The sequence below is a fragment of the Perognathus longimembris genome, chromosome 10 (assembly GCF_023159225.1).
Source record: "Perognathus longimembris pacificus isolate PPM17 chromosome 10, ASM2315922v1, whole genome shotgun sequence".
Taxonomy (NCBI): Eukaryota; Metazoa; Chordata; class Mammalia; order Rodentia; family Heteromyidae; genus Perognathus; species Perognathus longimembris.
The window spans coordinates 19,727,839-19,747,201 of NC_063170.1; the positions used below are offsets into that span (position 1 = coordinate 19,727,839).

The 19,363-nt window shown below is 44.7% G+C and overlaps 1 protein-coding gene and 1 pseudogene across 2 annotated transcripts; both read right to left on the bottom strand.

The window, feature by feature from the left end:
• Window positions 1–963: 963 nt before the first annotated feature.
• Gins3 (GINS complex subunit 3) lies at window positions 964–6,551 on the bottom strand. 2 transcript variants are annotated; one of them, XM_048355475.1, is made up of 3 exons: window positions 6,286–6,551; window positions 4,703–4,936; window positions 964–2,488 (listed from the first exon to the last, which is right to left on the bottom strand). In XM_048355475.1, exons 1-3 carry the CDS (start codon window positions 6,463–6,465, stop codon window positions 2,258–2,260), a joined length of 645 nt encoding a protein of 214 aa, XP_048211432.1. In that variant the 5' UTR covers window positions 6,466–6,551; the 3' UTR covers window positions 964–2,257. The 2 variants fall into 2 exon arrangements, with proteins under 2 accessions (XP_048211432.1, XP_048211433.1); XM_048355476.1 differs by lacking the exon at window positions 4,703–4,936.
• A 3,615-nt stretch (window positions 6,552–10,166) lies between these two features.
• Window positions 10,167–11,788, bottom strand: LOC125357888 (annotated as a pseudogene).
• Between the last annotated feature and the right edge of the window lie 7,575 nt (window positions 11,789–19,363).

The following is a 19,363-nucleotide window of genomic DNA, read 5'->3' on the forward strand; positions in this document are numbered from 1 at the left end:
GGATCAATGGAGTACACTTAAAAAAAATTGGGTTACATGTCTGTGTGAGCCCTCTTCTCAGAGATGTGAAGACTTTCAGCAGAATGAGCAAGAATTTTTTTTTTTGAAATACCTGGATTCAAATACAGGTCCTTGTGCTTCCTAGTTGGCACTTTACCAGGAGCCATACCTCCAGCCCCATGTGTGGTTTTTGTCTTTTCTTATTTTGGTACTGGGGATCGAACCCAAGATGTTGCACTTTGCCACTGAGCTACATTCCAACCCTGTGTTTTATTATTAAAATTTCTAAAAATTATTTTAAAATTGTACAAATGTCAATTTATGAGTACAGTGCACCTTGATCAGTGTCACCTCTTCCATAATTCTTCCCTTTCTATCCCCTTCCCTAGTTGAAAAGGGCGTGCTCACCCAAGCCTCAATCCTGTTCTGGTTGTTGTTGGGATCACAAACTAATACTATCATGCTTCCCATGGAGATAGAGCCTTGCAGACTTTTCTCCCTGGGCTGGTCTGAACCACGATTCTCTTGTTCTTAGCTTCCAACATATGTTAGTGTACGCTGTGGGGTTGAGAAAGGGTCTCATGAACTGCCTGGCCTGACATCAAATTGTGATCCCTCTCCTTCCAAGTAACCAGGATTATAGGCATGAATCACCAGTGCCCAGCAGGGTTTGATTTCTATACCAGCTCCATCTGAGCTCATGGCTGGAGAATGAATGTGGGGAGACAGGAAATTATGTCAGCAATCCAGAAAGGAAATGGTGGGAGCCTGGACCCACATGACAACACTGGAGGGAATAAGAAGTAGTCAGATTCTATAAACAATTTAAAGATAGGACCTAAGATATGGAGTGAGAAAGGTAGGTCTGGCAGTATGCTAAGCCTGTATAAGAGAGAAAAACAGAGTTGTGAACGGAGATGGGAACAAAATGGCATGAATTGCATACTGAAAAAACAAAAGAAAAGTTATTAAAAGGAGGATTTATTTGGGTATTACTGTATTGGGTATATTATAGGATCAAAGACAACCTTTTTGGTTGGCAGAGCACCTGCAGTTCTGGAGCTACAGAAACAGTACTTGCATAGAATGAATTTGTAGGAAAAGCTGATCATCCAGCCCTAAAATTAAGTCATAAAACAACTTTATCCTAAAACAGGCATTTTAAACATATTTCTGTCATTCTAAGCTTACATCTGCATAATCTAGATATCTACATCCTTGTAGGATTTCCAGAAACAAAAGCAATCTCTGCTAGTTGTAGCTATGAGAAGAGGGGACTGTAGTATAGAGAAAGGGCCCACGGTCTAATGGGTCCCAGGAAATCCTGTTTCTCAGCCAGGTTTTCTGTGGCCCTCCAGGGAAGCATTTGGTTTGGCTTAAAGAGATTCCTAGTAAATGGGCAGGGTCCTCTACGCAGCAATAATGTGGAACTTTCTGCACGGAAAATATACAATCAAGGCCTCGTGACTTGCCCACTTAATTTCTGCCACACTTCTTTATAACCCACAACTCTCCAGTCCTGATTTTAGATGTAATACAGGCTAGTTAACAGCCTTTAATAAACTATTTTGCAATTCCAAATGATGGCCTGGCAGCCCTTCTAGTCAGGGAATGGAGTGTGTGGTGCCCCCGAGATCCTGGAGACAGCAGGAGCTCTTTCACAAGGGCCCCCTGGGCTGCAGCAATTTGACTCCAGGGTCTGGAACCAACATTTTCTCTTTCCTGCCATGCCATTCATCTCTCTTTCCCTTTTCCTCCTTCATCTTGGTGACTGTTTTGGAAACTGGGGTAACTCCCCACTGGCAGGCTACAGGAAGTATTTTCAAGGCAGTACAGCAGGCCAGAGATGCTATCCTTTGTTCAACCACAAGGAAGATGAACAAGCTCAAAAGAACATTTTATGAATAGGCGAAAGTGACCCACTTTGTATGTCTGCTGTAGCCAGTGAAAGTGGACATCTGAGGCTGTTTCTACTCCCAGACACTGGAAGCCCAGCTCCAACTCATTTGGATTATTTAGGACGGACTGATTTCTCTAGGGTCCAAAGGCCTAGGCAGTGGTAGAAAAAGTCCAGGAAGACTTACAGGGTCAAGACACCCTTCAGACCATCCCCTTCTTATCGACAGTCGCAACTCTGGAGACTGATGCAGGTTAAAAAATATAAAATGGGACATGATTTGATCTCAAGGTCATCTGGGTCTTACCAAGGACACCAAGGGATAAGTCCCCTAAGAGCAATTCTGTGTTCTTTAGGCTTTCAGTCATCCATGTCAGTGAATTTTCTCTTCTTGTAATTCTGAACAAGGTTGGAAACTGTGATCTGAGAAGCTTGACCCTTTTCCCAACACTGAAAGTCATTCAGTCCTTTCTGTCCTGTTTGAAATAAGCCCCTTTCCATCTCATCCAGCCTGGCCACCAGTGCTGAAGTATCTTCATTGTAGGCATTCTGTGAGGAGTCCATGATGCGGCGGAAACGTCCAATGAAAGTCTGAAGAGAAAGGCAATGAGAGAAATCAGGGTTGTTCTCCCATCCTATACAGCCAGATCCATTTATATGCTTGAATAGCTGCTAGACAGGCATTTTACCACTTGAGACATGCCACAGCCCATTATGCTGGTTCAATGAAATAGTATGAAGGAATATGGTAGGAGGAGTCCTGGGTGCCCTTTACCACTCAGGTACATTGTCATACATTGCCAGGCCTTGGTATCTCTGACTGTGAAATGGATTACTGTGGAGATCCAATGGGTGTTATGAAAACCAATGAATAGAAAGCCAATGGCTAGCACCTAGCAAGTGGCTGACACACAGGAAGCTCCTCGAAAAGCATTACTCATTACACTATTGGTGACAGCAGCCATAATATTGCCTGTCCCATGATCACAGGCTGAAATCTTCCAATCAGAACATACTCTCGATTTAACTGAATGTAATTTCTGGTTAGCCCAAGAGCAGGAAGGAGACACAAGATATAGTGAGACTATTTTATGAACATAAGCCCCTGCTCTACATTCTTCAACTGTCTCATGGCAAAGTCACCTTACCTGTGAGTATCTTTAAAGCACTTCAGAGCAATGACAGGAAAAGAAACATACAACTCATTTAAAAGGCCAGACTCTAATTAAAGAACATGTCTTGGGAATATTGTAAGACAGATGGAATTTCCTGCTTTAGCTTCTGCTCAAGAGTTTCACAAGCTTGAATTTAAGCTTGTACTCCATGTAGTTTGTGTCTGTAGTCTCTGTAGTGACTTCTTCTGAATGGAGAGTAATGTTGTTCCTTACCACTTACATCAAAAGCAGCACCAGGAAAACGAAGGGGGGAGGTGGGGCAGATGAATCCTAAATCTGATGGAGGAAGAAATGTATCCTGTCCAGGAAGAAATGTGTCCTGAGCCAACAGTTCTTATAAACTTACAATGAGGAAGTAAAGCCTTGACTGTTTACATCCCACGAGGCAGAGAGGATGGTTGGTTCTATTATGAACAGAACAAGATACATATGCAGACTTCAGATAAAGTTCTACCCACAAAGAATGGTGATAGACAGCACTGTTTCATGTATGGAAAGAACAAGTACTGCGCTGGATGCACTTGTCTAGAATGTCAAGGCCCTGGGTTCCAGCCCAAGCACCGCAAAATTAAATAGCTCTGTACGGTGTTTGTTCGGTTTTGTTTTTATGCTGGTCCTGGGGCTTGAACTCAGGGCCTTGGTGCTGTCCATGAGAGTTTTTTGCTCAAAGCTAGTGCTCTACTGCTTGAGTCACAATTCCACCTCTAGCTTTTTGGAGGTTACTTGGAGATGAGTCTCAAGGATATTCCTGCCCAGGCTGTTTTTGAGCCTTGATCCTCAGATCTCAGCCTCCTGAGTAGCTAGGATTACAAGTGTGAGCCACTGGCACCTGGCTTCTGCATGGTTTTTACCTAACTCTGAAATTCTCACTCCATTATTATCTGATTCCTGGAAAGGCCAAGGTGCCAGAGCAGTCACACACCTCTTCATGGGGAGCCAAGTCAGCTATAGACGGAACAGACCAGATCATGAGTAATGCCAGAGTTTCCAACAGGAACCCTTATGCAGGCCTATGGCAGGCTGGGACTGTGTATCTAAGTACCTGTCACCTGTAATCCACCATTTCTTGGACTGCCTGATAGGCCCAATTCTTTGGAAGCAAACAGAGCAGCAGATAGGCATATTAAACACACATTATACTCAGGAGGAAGACAGCCCAACTGAGTGATAACAGGTGACAATAATGACCCTGACATTTCCAAAAGCAGTAACAAGTATTTTTTTAAAAATCTGCACCATAAAGAAATGGTTCACATTTGAGAACGCAACTGGACATGAGCAGAACACATATGTGCATGAAAGAAAACATCACACAGCACTCTATGAATATGTACAACTTCCATGCTTTTTGTTTATTTTGTTTCACTTTTTCCTGTGGTGCTGGAGTTCAAACTCAGGGCTTCAAATGTGCCAGGCAAGTGTTCTACCACTAATCTACATCCTCAGTTGAACTTTTATGTTTTATTTATCAGTTAAAAACTAAATTGGATTTAAACTAAAAAAAAATCTACCTGGCAGACATAGTATAATTGTATAGCAACCTAAACAAATGACAAACTAAGCTCATATGCTAGAGAAAAGTGACGTGTGGAGGCCACACATGTTCACTAGCACTCAGAGCAATTCTTACCTGCAGCAGCGACTGGGAAATGTCTGGGTTCTCCGCACTGTCAAAGTGGAGGAGCTGCGAGCCGAATGCGTAGAAATGGGGCCCCAGCTTGTGCAGGTCCACCACGTTGGCATCTGCACTGAACACAGTCCTCCAGCCTTCTTGGTAGATCTTGGGAAGCTCCACAGAAAGGATGCGACGCTTGTTGTCAAAAAGTCCTTTCGCCAGCCACAAGGGAATTTCAAGCTTTGAGCCCTGCAGCACACAGGAATGCAGTTTCTACCTTCATTTTTTGTGCCATTACTGGGGCTTGAACTCAAGGCCTGAGCACTATTCTGAACTTGTTCATTCAAGGATGGTGTTCTACCAGTTGAGTCATAACTCCACTTTGGGCTTTTCTGCTGCTTAATAAGAGTCTCAATAACTTTTCTGCTGAAGCTGACTTCAAACCTTGATCCTCAAATTTCATCCTCCTGAGTAGCTAGGATTATAGGCATGAACTACTAGTACCAGGCAGAATGGAGCTTTTAGCTATTCATTTATTGTGGCAGTACTGAGGTTGGAACTTGGGCCTCACACTTGCAAGGCAGGCGCTCTGCCACTTACTTGAGCCACACCTCCAGACCCCCTAACTTCTCAACAGAAACTTGGAATCCCCAAAACAATAGAAATGCAATGACAATAGTTTTCTTAGCTGAAAGGAAACAACTAATATAGCCTTTCCAGGGAGAAGTGTGAGGGTCTGACATGGTATCCTGGCCAAGTTGGGAACCTGTATGGCATGTGGAGAGCTCCATCTGTCCTGGAACTGCTTACAGTACCCTACCTGAATTAGATGTAGAAATAATATGGTTAGCCCCTCAACACCAGTTTTCCAGGGTGCGGGAATTTCACTATGAGGTAGGCAGTGACTAAGGGACAAGCTACCAACAAAACCTTAGGCACTGAGCCAAGCTTTCGGGTAGGCAAGATTTCACATGAGTTCTGTGTGATTGCAAGCCTGGTCTCCTCCATATTTCACCCCATGCCTCCTTTTCCTTTAGTTGACATTGTTCAACACCGGGATCATTCCACAGGAGAGATGCCTGTGCATCTACTATGTTTATGCAACACTCTTCATAACAGGCCAACTGGGCAGCAGTTTTGGTGCCCAATAACCGATGAATGGATAAATGAGTTATAAATGTAGACCAGGGAATGTGACTCGGGCATAAAAAAAAAAAAGTTTATGTCACTGCAAACTCAAGAAGCCAAATACGACATGTTTTTGCCCCTGTGTGGAATTGGGACTATGAAGATAACCGTGGGACTGTTGTGGGTCTTTTTTAGGTGGGGGGGGGGGGGAGAAGACAATGACCGAATGATGGTGGACGGGTATCAGGGACACGGCGCGTTAGGTTGCGGATGGTACGAGGAGCCTCACAGAAGGCTGCCGGGCCAATGGCGGGGCGGGGGACGGGAAAAGGGAGCACGAGGTGAGGTGCCGAGACAGATAACCTAAGCGGGCCGGCCACACGGACGCCAGGAGTGGAGACGACGCGGGGCCGCAGGCCTGGCCCGGCGCGGCCTCGTCCCCGGCCGCCCCGCAGCCCTCCGGGCCTCACCTGCGGCAGCGCGCGCTCCGGCTCGGCGGCCCGATCCCGGAGGAAGGCGCCCAGGCGCGGCAGCGGCGTCTCCGTCAGCACCGGCAGCTTCTCCTGGGACATGAGGATGTCGTCTAAGGATAGAAAGTTCTCCTCGGGGCCCAGCGCGCCCGACTCCACCCGGAAATAAGCCTCGGACATGGCGGCGCCCCGAGGGCCTGGGCTCCCGGAGACTCCGCCGTGGGAAAGCCCGAGCCCCGGCCCGGCAGCCGCAAACGCATTTTCCCGCGCTCTGGGACGGGCCAGGCCGGAGCAGTCGATCGATCGATCGGGGGCGGGCCTGCCGCTTGCGCAGGCAGAAGCAGTCGACCGCGTCTGCCGATCTGTTGGGAGTCAGCGCCGGAGTTGCACCGCGCATCCCTTCGGCCTTCCATTCCTGTGCCCCTTTGAAATGTCTGTGTGAAACTACAAACCCTTTTGCAAATAAAGGCGTCATGTTCTATACCCACTCTCGGCCTGTTCCGAAGTCTGATCTTCGAATACAGTTTTCACTGCATTTTTGTAAATCTTGGTCCTTAAAAAAATTAACAAACAACAACCGACAGGCAGGTCCCCGTCCCGCCCCCCCCTCCCCGCCCCTTTCTCCTCTCTCTGTCTTCATGTTATTTTCCAGATAAGGGGCTTGGGTCTTGTGTTTGCAAAGGGCATCCGTGAACTGAGATCCTTCGTATCTCGAGTAGCTGGGATTACAACTGTGAGTCATGGTGCCTGCACAAAAGAACAAGGGAAAGGCTTATTGCCAGCAAAGGGACCCGCAAGACCCCGTCTTACTAGGGAGAAGTGAGAAGAAGTGGTGTCTATTGTTTGGGTGACATATATAACCTAGGATGTCTTGGAGGCAGGGACTTTGGTGTGGACATGCCGACCAAGGGCTTCATCATGGCTGGCTAGGATTAATGGCTGCTGCCCAAATTGTAGATAAGGGGTCCTGCAGCTGCCCAGGCCTGGAGGTCACTCTAAGGGGATTTGTTGCCTTACATTGAAATTGCCCCCAAAGGAATGCCATCTCAAGGTAAAGGGCGTGAAGGTTGATTATTTACTGCCCTCACTAAATGGACCGGGTGTTGCCTAGGAAAGGAGCATGCTAAGCTATGAGAGAAGAGGCTATTGGGCCTACAGATGGTAATTGCAGAACTCAATAAGATTGAGGCCAACCTGGGCTAAGTTATGGAGGCCCTGTCTCAAAATGAGAAAACAAACGAGACACCCAAAATGTCTTTGGTGACATATGCATCACAGAGCTAGAAGCAAAGCCAAGGTGAACTAGGCCTGTCAGTTTTCTGCATGTGTGTCCCGAGCTCATACATAAGTGGTTCCCAATTTACAGTAAATCCACTTCTGATTTCTCACGGTGGCTCAGAAGCACACTAATACAAGCATTCAGTTTTACACTTTCCATACAGCATTTAGTAAATTACATGAGATATCTAACACTTTTAAATAACACTTTCAGAGAAGTTATATTAGGTGCTTTGCACATATAGGCGAATGGATTCTGAGGATTATTTAAGGTAGGCTAGGCTAAACTCTGAGATCCCATAGGTTAATATATATTAAATGACCATTGAATGCATTTTTAACCTAATGAGGTTACCAATAACCCCACTGTAAGCTGATGAGCGTCTATATTTAGTAAAAGGTGGTTTAGAGAGCGAGGTGAGGAAATAGTTGCCATTTGTTCTATAAGTAACCCATCCTCAAGCAATGATCATCATTTAGAATAGCTAACCACGTATGAAATACCAGTATTCTCTCTACCGGCGTGGTAACGAAAAACCAAGGAAATTAAAACCTCACAGTCTTTTCTCCCCCTCAAGACTTATAAAAGTACAATTTTTCCTTGTGCAAAAATTACATAAAATCTTGATTACAGGACTGCTTAACATTTTAATACTATTATCCAGAGAGATGTATGTGTTTTTCCCAGTAAGGTCACAGCTGATGGAATTGCTTTGTCCTTATGACTGAAGTCCATGCACTGAAATACTGTTGACATCTTCAAAGAAAGAATAGACCTGTCAGTTTCTGTGAATCCTACATGTGGTACTGGGGTTTGAACTCAGGGTCTTGCAGTTACTCAGCTGGTGTACTGTCACTTGAGACATGCCTCTAGCCCTCATTTTTGCTGGTTTATTTGAGGGATGGAATCTAGCAAACTTTTCTGTGTGGGCTGGCTTCAAACCTATATCCTCCAGATCTCAACTTTGTAATTAGCTAAGATTACAAGACTCCAAACTGTGAATTCTTTTGTAAGACAGACTCGAGACCAGAGGAATGAAAACAAGTCAATTTGCAGGGCCACATACTTCATCACGAAGTCTAAGGGCCTGTGGCTAGTCAACAGCAGCTTCCCTCTGACTCTGAATATGATCTTTAGAGTTTGAAGTCCTCACCAACTAGACAGTTTGAGTGAATTGAACAAGTTGGATGAACTTTTTCAATGAATTTCTTTTTATTGTGTGTTTTTGCTCTGCTCTCCATAAAAATTGTGTCATCGTGGCTATGTTGCCCTGTGGAAGTCAGAATCTCCCTTGGCATCTCTCTGTAACTTCTCTTATATTCCTGAATTGCCAGGTACAATATGAGATGGGCCATGCCATCCAAGCTCTTTTACCCAATCTTTTCATGTTGTAAATGTCTCTTCTTTAGTAAAATCATAAACAAATATAACTACAATCGATCCACCATTGGGGCCAAGGAGCAAACAACCCTGGTTTAGTTATATTATAGATTAAGAAATGATGAACCTCATTTTGTCACTGGACAATCTTGGTCAGAAAAGAAGCACTATTACGGAGCTGTGTGGCTCAAGTGGTAGAGTGCCAGCCTTGAATGAAAAATCTAAGGGACAGCACGCAGGGGATACAGCTAGTAGCACCTGGCATGGTGGTGTGGGTGGAAAAATGAGCTGGTATGCATAGAGCTCTGGGCTCAGCAATGGCTCGCAGCAAGGGCCCAATAAGTATGTCTTAATGATTGTTATTTGTTTATTTTCCTCAGTATCTTCACCAACTCAAAGGATACTTGTCTTATAGCAAGCACCCAATTAAGTTGTGTCCAACATCATTCATTATCATCATTAGTGGGCTTGGCCACACTTGTGTTTTTCTCCAATCTGAGTTCCTAAATGAACTTGAAGGTGATAAATTCTTCCTTTGCAATTGAACTTATTCTTGCAAAGACATCAAGTAGGATTTATCACCTATGAGATCTAATTACCGTATTGTCTTTTGAAATTACAGTACTATGTTTAAACATCCTATTATGTAAGGTTAATGGATGAAAATGACTGGGGTTCATTTTTACATAACTAGAATGTTCTTTTGGTTGAGCTATTTCTTGAGCCCTGCTCCAAAACGCCTTCCACAAGATCAAAATAAATCGATGGGCATAATCCGACCTTACATGTAGGCAGTGCTGATTTTAGACTCTTCCCACAGTCCTCAGCAGTGTAAGAAAATTGAAAACCCATCTTATTTATTCAGAGAGATCCTATGTGTCACCCTCTTAACTTAGCAAAGCAGCCACCAGTGCATTATTATAATAGAAGTACTTGTTAATGCAACTTTTCTTTCTCTGTGCTCCCAGTGCCACAAAAATACCTTTTCCTATCATTCTTATACTTTCCCCTTTTGGTGGTAATTTATTATGTGATGGTTTGGTGACCAGTATAGCTCTCAGTCCAAAGTTGGTAGAGTAGTGAGCAGGTTCATTAATCTGAAAAGAAAATGGTAGAGAAGAACTATCTTTTGCTTGTTAGATCAAGAGCTTGTTAGCTACCCTGGAGCCACCACAGAACTACCTATCATCAAAAGGTATGTGTAATACTATTGCAAATAGCTTCAACCTGAAAGCCACAAAAAGATGTGCGGAAGAATGTGTATCTGTATATTTGTTGTGTTTTTTTTTGGCCAGTCCTGGGCCTTGGACTCAGGGCCTGAGCACTGTCCCTGGCTTCCTTTTGCTCAAGGCTAGCACTCTGCTGCTTGAGCCACAGCGCCACTTCTGGCCATTTTCTGTATATGTGGTGCTGGGGGATCGAACCCAGGGCCTCATGTATACGAGGCAAGCTCTCTTGCCACTAGGCCATATCCCCAGCCCCTGTATATTTGTAATAAGGTGGACAAATTGCATTGATTTCACTATCCTGTTTCTGATATTGTTCAAAAGTTTTGCACAACAGTGATCCTTGGGAGAAACTAGGTAGAGGATATAGAAATCAGTTGCATTATTTCTTAGGAATGTGTGTAAACCAATACATATCTTTTAAAAGTTTAATTATTATTATTTTTTTTTTTTTTGGCCAGTCCTGGGCCTTGGACTCAGGGCCTGAGCACTGTCCCTGGCTTCTTCCCGCTCAAGGCTAGCACTCTGCCACTTGAGCCACAGCGCCACTTCTGGCCGTTTTCTGTATATGTGGTGCTGGGGAATCGAACCTAGGGCCTCGTGTATCCGAGGCAGGCACTCTTGCCACTAGGCTATATCCCCAGCCCCTAATTATTTTTTTTAAAAAGTGAGAACCAGGCACCACTGGCACATGTCTGTAACTCTAGCTACTCAAGAGGCTGAGATCTGAGGATTATAGTTCAAAGCCAGCCCAGCCAACTAAGTCCCAGAAACACACTCTCTCTCTCTCTCTCTCTCTCCCCCCCCCCTCCCTCTCTGTCTGTCTGTCTGTCTGTCTTTCTTTTTCCAGTCCTGGGGCTTGAAATCAGGGCCTGGGCACTGTCTCTGACCTTCTTTTGTTCAAGTCTAGTACTCTACCACTTGAGTCACAGTGCCACTTCTGGCTTTTTCTATGTATGTGGTACTAAGTAATCAAACCCAGGGCTTCATGCATGCTAGGCAAGCAATCTACCAGTAAGCCACATTCTCAGCCCCTGAGGCTGAGATTTGAGGATTGATTTTCAAGCTAGCCCAGACAAATCCTTGAAACTTACCTCCAATTAACCAGCAAAAATCCAGAAGTGGAACTGTGGCTCAAGTGATGGAGCTCCGGGAAAAAAATATCCATAAACTAAATGAGGGTAAGAGGCCTTGAGTTAAAGATCCAGTACCAGCACAAATAAAATAAACAAAAATCCCTAAGAAATTTACAAATAAAGCACACATGAAAATGGAACATTGTTTTTTACTCATTTGATTCTGATAACACTCTGAACACGGGCCCAAGAACACTCAAGTAATAAATCAGATACAATCAGATATGAAGATTGGTCTTCCAGCATCATAGCTAACAAATCTACGCTTGCCTATGATTTCTTGATATAAAACCACACCCACACTTTAGTGGCCAGCAAACCATTCAGCATAGATTCCTGAACTGTAAGCTGTTTGAAGCTGTAGGGACCAGCTCAGCCCTGATATAGTGCTAAAATTGGGCCAATCGCGGTTTGGAGTAAGTCACACCAGCATTTGTCAGTGTCCGGGTCTTCTACACAAGGTTGTGGGCCAACTGGGCCATAGCCAGTACCATTGGTCCGTCTTCCAGAATGGTCTGCTGACTATCATTCCACAATCTTGGGGTGGGGGTGTGGTAGTGAAAGCAAGGATGAGAGCTTGCAAACCATGAATTTATTTGCTATACTACACTCCTTTCATTGGGGGACATGGATTGAAAGCAAGTCCTAACCCAATACACGCTCCTTCGGAAAACTACCCAAGCCTCCCGACTTACAAGTCTGGGGTAAATTCTCACAGCACCCTAGGAACTGACAAAACACTACTTCCTAGTCTTGAGATGTTGGGTATATAGACAACCCGTGACTTGCTTGAAGATACCATGATTCTGTCTCAGGGGAGCTTTTATCTTCTGAAACATCATTACACATAATTTGAACTTTTAAATCATTCATTACTCCCAGCCACGTGGGTGTTCCCACGTGTTGCACACTGCGTTGGAAGGACTGCAGAAGGTAAAGTAGATCCTCGCTGCAGAGGGAACCAGGGACACCAATTCTTACCTGCCCATGAAATGGAGTCCCCTAAAGCTGTTGAATCTTCCGGAACTGGGACCCCACCACCTGTTTAGTTTGTTTACAATGATCATTACAAGTATCATTATGGAGATCTACTAACCTTTTCAGAGTTTATCCTGTTTACCTAGTACTTGTTGATAAAATTGCTTTGGAGGAGATAAAGATGATTATGTAAAGAAAATAAACTAATTGTATTCTGTAAAAATGTGCTTTTAAAACTCTTGTACTACCACGCTGGTGGCTCACTCCTGTAATCCTAGCTACTCAGGAGGCTGAATCTGAGGATCACAGTTCAAAGCCAGCCCAGGCAGGAAAGGCCCTGAGACTCTTATCTCCAATTAACCACCAGAAAACTGGGAGTGGCACTGGGGCTCAAGTGGTAGAGTGCTACCATTGAGCACAAAGAAGCTCGGGGACAGTGCCCATGCCCTGAGCTGAAACCCCAGGACTGACTGAAATAAAATGAAAGCTGAGATCTAAAGAACTAAAATCACACTATAGAGGGGCACCGGTGGCTCACACCTGTATGCCTAGGTAGGATCTGAGGATTGTAGTTCAAATCCAGCCGGGGCAGGAGTTTGTCAGACTCTTATCTATAGTTAACCACTAGAAAACCAGAAGTGGTGCTGTGGCTCAAGTGGTAAAGCACTAGCCTTGAGCTGAAGAGCTCAGAGACAGTGCCCAGGCCCAGAGTTCAAGTCCCACAACTGACAAAAAGAAATATCACAGTATAATTCCATTATAAACAGATCAAACACTTAAAAAAAATCCTTTCTCTCCACCCATCTCCAACACCACCAAAGATCTAAAATATTTCAGGCCTGAAAGTTGTTCTAATCTGTCAGCACTAGCAGTTGGTAAACCAATGCAAATAGAACATTACACCTCCCTGAAACCTACTGTTCCTGATCCTACCACACAACAAGTCACGTTACAGACCGAACAAAACAGAAGCCTGGCCCATTAGACTGATAGCAAAACCCAAACCCCATGTTGAATGCCAGAAACTGAGCATTCTGTTTTCTTGCAAGTAATGCAGTGTGAATATATAAAAGTAGAACCTTTGGCAGCTAGTAAGTACACTTTAGAAATAATGCACAAAAGCCCAAAGAAAGAAACCTTCTAGAGATACCAAATATGTACATGTTTTAAAATTAAATTTCATGTTAATGAAAACCCCTTCAACTTTGTAGAAGTCAGCTCTTTGATGAAATTTGGTCTTTATGAATAAGAAAAGGATCAGGCAAAAATGAATTGTGTGTGTGTGTGTGTGTGTGTGTGTGTGTGTGTGTGTGTGTGTGTGTAGTGAGGTGGGGGGCAGGGAGATCTTCAGTGTCCCTTCTTGGGTCAGCAAGACATGCTCTGTGCAGATGGAATTCCTCTGGTGGTGACAGCTTTGCCTACTTGCTTTAGATGTGCTAGAAGGGTCTATGCTTCAGGTGGTCAACTGTCCCACTTCACCCAGGATTTAATGTCTCTTGGGACACAGGACTTTCAGTGTTAAAAATAAATCAAACATGAGGTCCTGAGTTCAAATTCCACTATGCCAAAAATAGTAAAATTAAAGAAAGGAAGGAAACAAAGAAGGAAGGAAAGAGATGGAGAAAGAGGAGGGAGGGATGGGGAAAGGAAGGAAGGGAAGGAGGAAGGAAGGGAGGGAGGGAGGAAGGAAGGAAAGAGATGGAGGAACAGGAGGGAGGGATGGGGGAAAGAAAGAAGGAAGGAAGGGAGGGAAGGAGGGAGGGAGGGAGGGTGGGAGGAAGGAAGGAAGGAAAGGAGGGGGAGGAAGTTAGTTCTATCTAACTACAAGAGCCAATAGAACCAACCCAAGTGTCCATTGACAAATGGATAAACAAAATAGAATATGAAATATTATTCTGTCTTCAAAAAGAATGACACTGGGGGCTGGGAATTTGGCCCAGTGGCAAGAGTACTTGCCTCGTATACATGAAGCCCTGGGTTCGATTCCCCAGCACCACATATATAGAAAATGGCCAGAAGTGGCACTGTGGCTCAAGTGGTAGAGTGCTAGCCTTGAGCAAAAAGAAGCCAGAGACAGTGCTCAGGCCCTTAGTCTATGCCCCAGGACTGGCAACAAAAACAAAACAAATAAACATTGGGGCTGGGGATATGGCCTAGTGGCAAGAGTGCTTGCCTCGTATACATGAGGCCCTGAGTTCAATTCCCCAGCACCACATATATAGAAAATGGCCAGAAGCGGCGCTGTGGCTCAAGTGGCAGAGTGCTAGCCTTGAGCAAAAAAAGAAGCCAGCGACAGTGCTCAGGCCCTGAGTCCAAGCACCAGGACTGCCCCCCCCCCAAAAAAAAGAATGACACTGGGACACATGTTTCAACAAGAGTGGACCTTGAGGCCATCGTGTTTAGTGTAAGCCTGATAGCCCCCTCTCCCATAACTTTAGCATGCTCCCTTCCTAAACAACAATAGGCCCATGTAGTAAGGGCAGCAAACATGTAGTCCCCACCCCCACTTCCCTGAGACGACATTCCTTTAGTACATTTTATGACCATGTAAGGCAACAAGATGCCCTTACAAGTGACCTCCAGGGTCAAGGAAGATACAGGACCCCCTTGACAGCAGCTCTATCAATCATAGCCAGACATGCTGAGGCCCCTGGTTTGCACGTCCACACCAAGGTCCTCACCTCCAAGATATCCTAGGTTATATAGTCACCCCAGACAATAGACCGCACTTCTTCTCACTGCTCCTGGTGAGAAGGGGTCTTACCGGTCCCTTTGCCGGCAATAAACCTTTCTTTTGTTCTTCTGTACTTGGATGTCTGCGTGGTCTCTGGCAATATCTGATATATTCTAACATTTAGTCAAAAGAAGACACACACTATCAGACTCGTGTCTGTGGGCTACTTAGAGTCATCAGTTGTTGTTTTTTTCTTGAGTATCATATTTATAGACAGGAAAGTGGGCTAGATGGTGGCTATTATGGGCCCGGGGAGGTGGGGGGGGCAGAAGAAGAGGGAGTTAAATATTTAATGTTGTTTAATGTGTGGGAACCTTCAATTTGGGAAGGTGAAAAAGTCCTGGGGATGGAGAGCACATCAATATCATGGAACTGGCTGATTAAAAACAATTAAATAGGGGCTGGGAATATGGCCGAGTGGCAGAGTGCTAGCCTCCTATGCATGAAGCCCTGGGTTCCATTCCTCAGTACCACTTATATAGAAAAAGCTGGAAGTGACACTGTGGCTCAAATGGTAGAGTGCTAGCCTTGAACAACAACAACAACAAAAATGAAGCCAAGGACAGTGCTCAGGCCCTGAGTTCAAGCCCCAGGACTGGCAAAAAAAAAAAAAAGCAAAATTTATGCATAAGTGATATAACACTTTTATATTGGCATATTTTACCAGTATGCAAACAAAAATCCAAGGCTGGGGTATAACTCAGTGGAAGAGCACTTGCCTTGCATTCACAAGACTCTGGGTTAGAGCCTCTGATACTACAAAAACAAAATTTTAAAACAAACCCCCAAACCCATAGGACCTAGAAACCTCAACACATAGGTCTAGGTGTGTTGATGTACCTTAGGACCCCTACCCACCCACAGTGAAGTTCCAATTGTGAAAGAATCCCTGGTTTTAGAACTGAGGCTCCAGAGATTTTTTTTTTTCTTTTTTACTCCAGAGAGTCCCATCACTCCCTTCCATCCTCCATTTGAAGAGATGAGTAATGGTGTAGTTTAGAGAAAGGAGGTTTATGAGATGAGGAATGGTGGAGGGTAAAGAAAGGAGGGTTATGCTATAGGAAGAGGAGAATAAGCCTCTCCGCCCACCTGGGGGCTGCACACCTGAGCTTTAGGTTTAAATAGAACCAGGACGGGGTGTGAAGGTCTGCATAATTAAGCAGTCCCGGTCAAATTGAGGTCCTGTGGATTACTATCTCAGTTCTGGTCTTAAAAGTTGGTTTGAAGAAATGGTTCTTGTTTGTTTGTTTGTTTTTTCTGCTTGAGGGGGACAATTTGGTCCCTAGAAAAGGATTGATCCTGTTTTCCCAGCTGCAGCCTCATCAATATAAGTCCCTCATTTGATGGGGAGGGCGGGGCATAGATTTAGTCCATCATCATAAAGATAGATGCTGTCTACCAGTCTTGTCTTCTCAGAATTCAAGGTCTCGGCTGGAGAAAGTGACAGAGCAAAGCAGAATGGAAGCTGGCATGCCAGACTTTCTTCCTGCTTTTAGTTAACTTGTGGGCCCAGATAAGGAGTTAATGCTTCTTATAAAAAGCACTTTCTGAGAACCTATTAGAACCTCGATCCCTGTTGTTCTGAGTTGGGGACACCCCCCACCCCCACCTTCCACCAGCCCCCTCCATACAGCCCACAGGATGGGAAGATTTCACTGGCATGATTTGGAAAGATGAGCTGGACCAGTCAGCTTCTTCTCTTGAACATTTGCACTAGTTGTAGCTGGCCCTCGACCCAGCGTGGAAAAGCAGAAACAGAAATGGGGACTGGGAAGGACTCTGCCTGGGACTTGCCTGTCAGCTGTTCTCCAGATTGTACAGGGACTCAATGAGCTCACCACCCCCCTCCACAGGAGCTACTTTGAAGAATTCCTTTCTCCACTCCCCAAAGGCAGCTATATCGCTGCAACCCTTCCGTGGTTAGAGTCACTTGATAAAACTGGATTCTATATACATAACTACAAAAAAAGAAAAACAACCCAATACCCTGGAAAATCACCTTAGGGGCGACTTAGCTCCTCAAGGGATACTTGCTAAACCTCTACAGCCATTTTTGGAACCAAGCCCAGGGAGAGGTAGGAGGGTGTGCCCACTTGTGGGCAGAGGCGACGATGATATTAAGGGGCCCAGGATTAAGGAATTACTCATCACAAGATAGCAATGGTGTTGAGTTTGACAATTCTGCTTCTGAGGGATTGAAAGCTTTAAAAACAGCACAATAGGGCTGGGAATATGGTTTAGCCGTAGAGTGCTTGCCTTGCATGCATGAAGCCCGGGGTTCAATTCCTCTGCACCACATAAACAGAAAAAGCCGGAAGCAGTGCTGTGGCTCAAGAGGTAGAGTGCTAGCCTTGAGCAAAAAGAAGCCAGGGACAGTGCCTAGGCCCTGAGTCCAAAACCCAGGACTGGCAAAAAAACAAACAAAGGGCTGGGGATATAGCCTAGTGGCAAGAGTGCCTGCCTCGGATACACGAGGCCCTAGGTTCGATTCCCCAGCACCACATATACAGAAAACGGCCAGAAGCAGCGCTGTGGCTCAAGAGGCAGAGTGCTAGCTTTGAGCGGGAAGAAGCCAGGGACAGTGCTCAGGCCCTGAGTCCAAGGCCCAGGACTGGCCAAAAAACAAAAAAACAAAAAAACAAAACTCACACAATAAAGTATTCAGACTCCAAAAAGACAGGGGTGGTGGCTCAGGCCTGAGATCCCAAGAGAAAGCTGGGGTAGAGGCAAGAAGAACAGGAGCTCTTCACCAACCTGGACTCCATGATGAGACCTTGTCTCATATATATATATATATATATATATATATATATATATATATATATATATATATATATATATATATTCAGTATATAATCTAATTGTATGCCTGTGTGTTTATAAAATACCAGCATGAGTTAAGGTCTTGTTTTATTGTTTTTCCCACCCTCTCTACCTCTCCTGTTGGGATGTGATGTCATCTCTCCAAATGGGTCTTGGTTGTTACTATTATCATTAGCTAGTACTAGGACTTGGACTCAGAGCCATATATTTTCTTGGGTTCTTTTCACAGCTGGCACTCTCTCATTTGAGTCACACCTCCAGTCTAGCTTTTTGCTGATGACTTTGGAGATGAATCTGTTGGACTGTTCCCCCAGGCTGGTCTTGAACCTCAATCCTCAGATCTCAGCCTCTTGAGTGGCTGGGATGCCAGGCATGAGCCACCAGTACCTGTCAAGTCTCAGCTGCTTGTGCCTATGGCTCCCTTCTGACTAGAGTCTACCAGAACCAGAGATTAGCTCATGCTTACCAAATTCTTACCAGGTTTCCTGGCCTGTGCCCAGCACTGCACACGTATTACCTAACCTGACAGCAACAGCGACTGCCTCCCCCCCCCCCCCCCCCGCCCACCGCAGGTCCTATTCTTCTCATTTTATGAATTAGATTCTTAGCCAAGATCCCAAAGCTCATAAGAGGTTAACAGGATTCAAAAAACAAACTGCTCTTAAATACTACAGCACATCACCATCTGTTTTGCTTTTCTTTTTTTCTCTTTAGGGAAATTAATTGCTCAAGCAGAAAAAAATTACAAAGAATTGAATTAGTACATTATTTGAGTGATTTTTCTCCTACAGACATTAAAATGTGAAGAATGCTGCACATCGCTTTGTACCTACTGATTAGAGTTTATGATCTCAAAAAGTATTTCTTTTTAATTGCCAGTCCTGGGGCTTGAACTCAGGGCCTGGGCACTGTCCTTGAGCTTCTTTTGCTCAAGGCTAGCACTCTACCACTTGAGCCACAGCACCACTTCTGCTTTTTCTGTTTATGTGATACTGAGGAATTGTGAACCCAGGACTTCATGCATGCTAGGCTGCAAGTACTCTACCACTAAGCCGCATTCCCAGCCCTCAAAGTATTTTTTAAATCAAGTACAGATTTCCCACAGTTCCACCAAGGAAAATGTAAATTCTGTAGTTCTAGGCTATTCTGCCAGCAGTATGTATCTACTGTGTAATTTTTTTTTTTCTTTTAAAGGCAGAGTCTTGCTATGTAGCTCAGGCTGGCCTTGAATTCACCATGTAGCCTGGGCTGGCTTCACAGTTGTAATCTTCCTGCATCCACCTCCCCCACCCCCCACCCCCGCCCCCATAGGATTACAGGCAGTTGCTACCACACCCAGCTATCATCTTTTAAATCACAGCTTGACAATGCCCAGGTCTACTTAGTAACATATAGCAGCACGTGGCTCTTGGTCAGCATTTCTGAGTCATGGCTGGCTACCTATAACTGCCAAGGAGCATATGCTCTAATGGGGCCTGACTCATTGTGGAAACTCCATTAACTTGACAAGTTTGATTTTTAC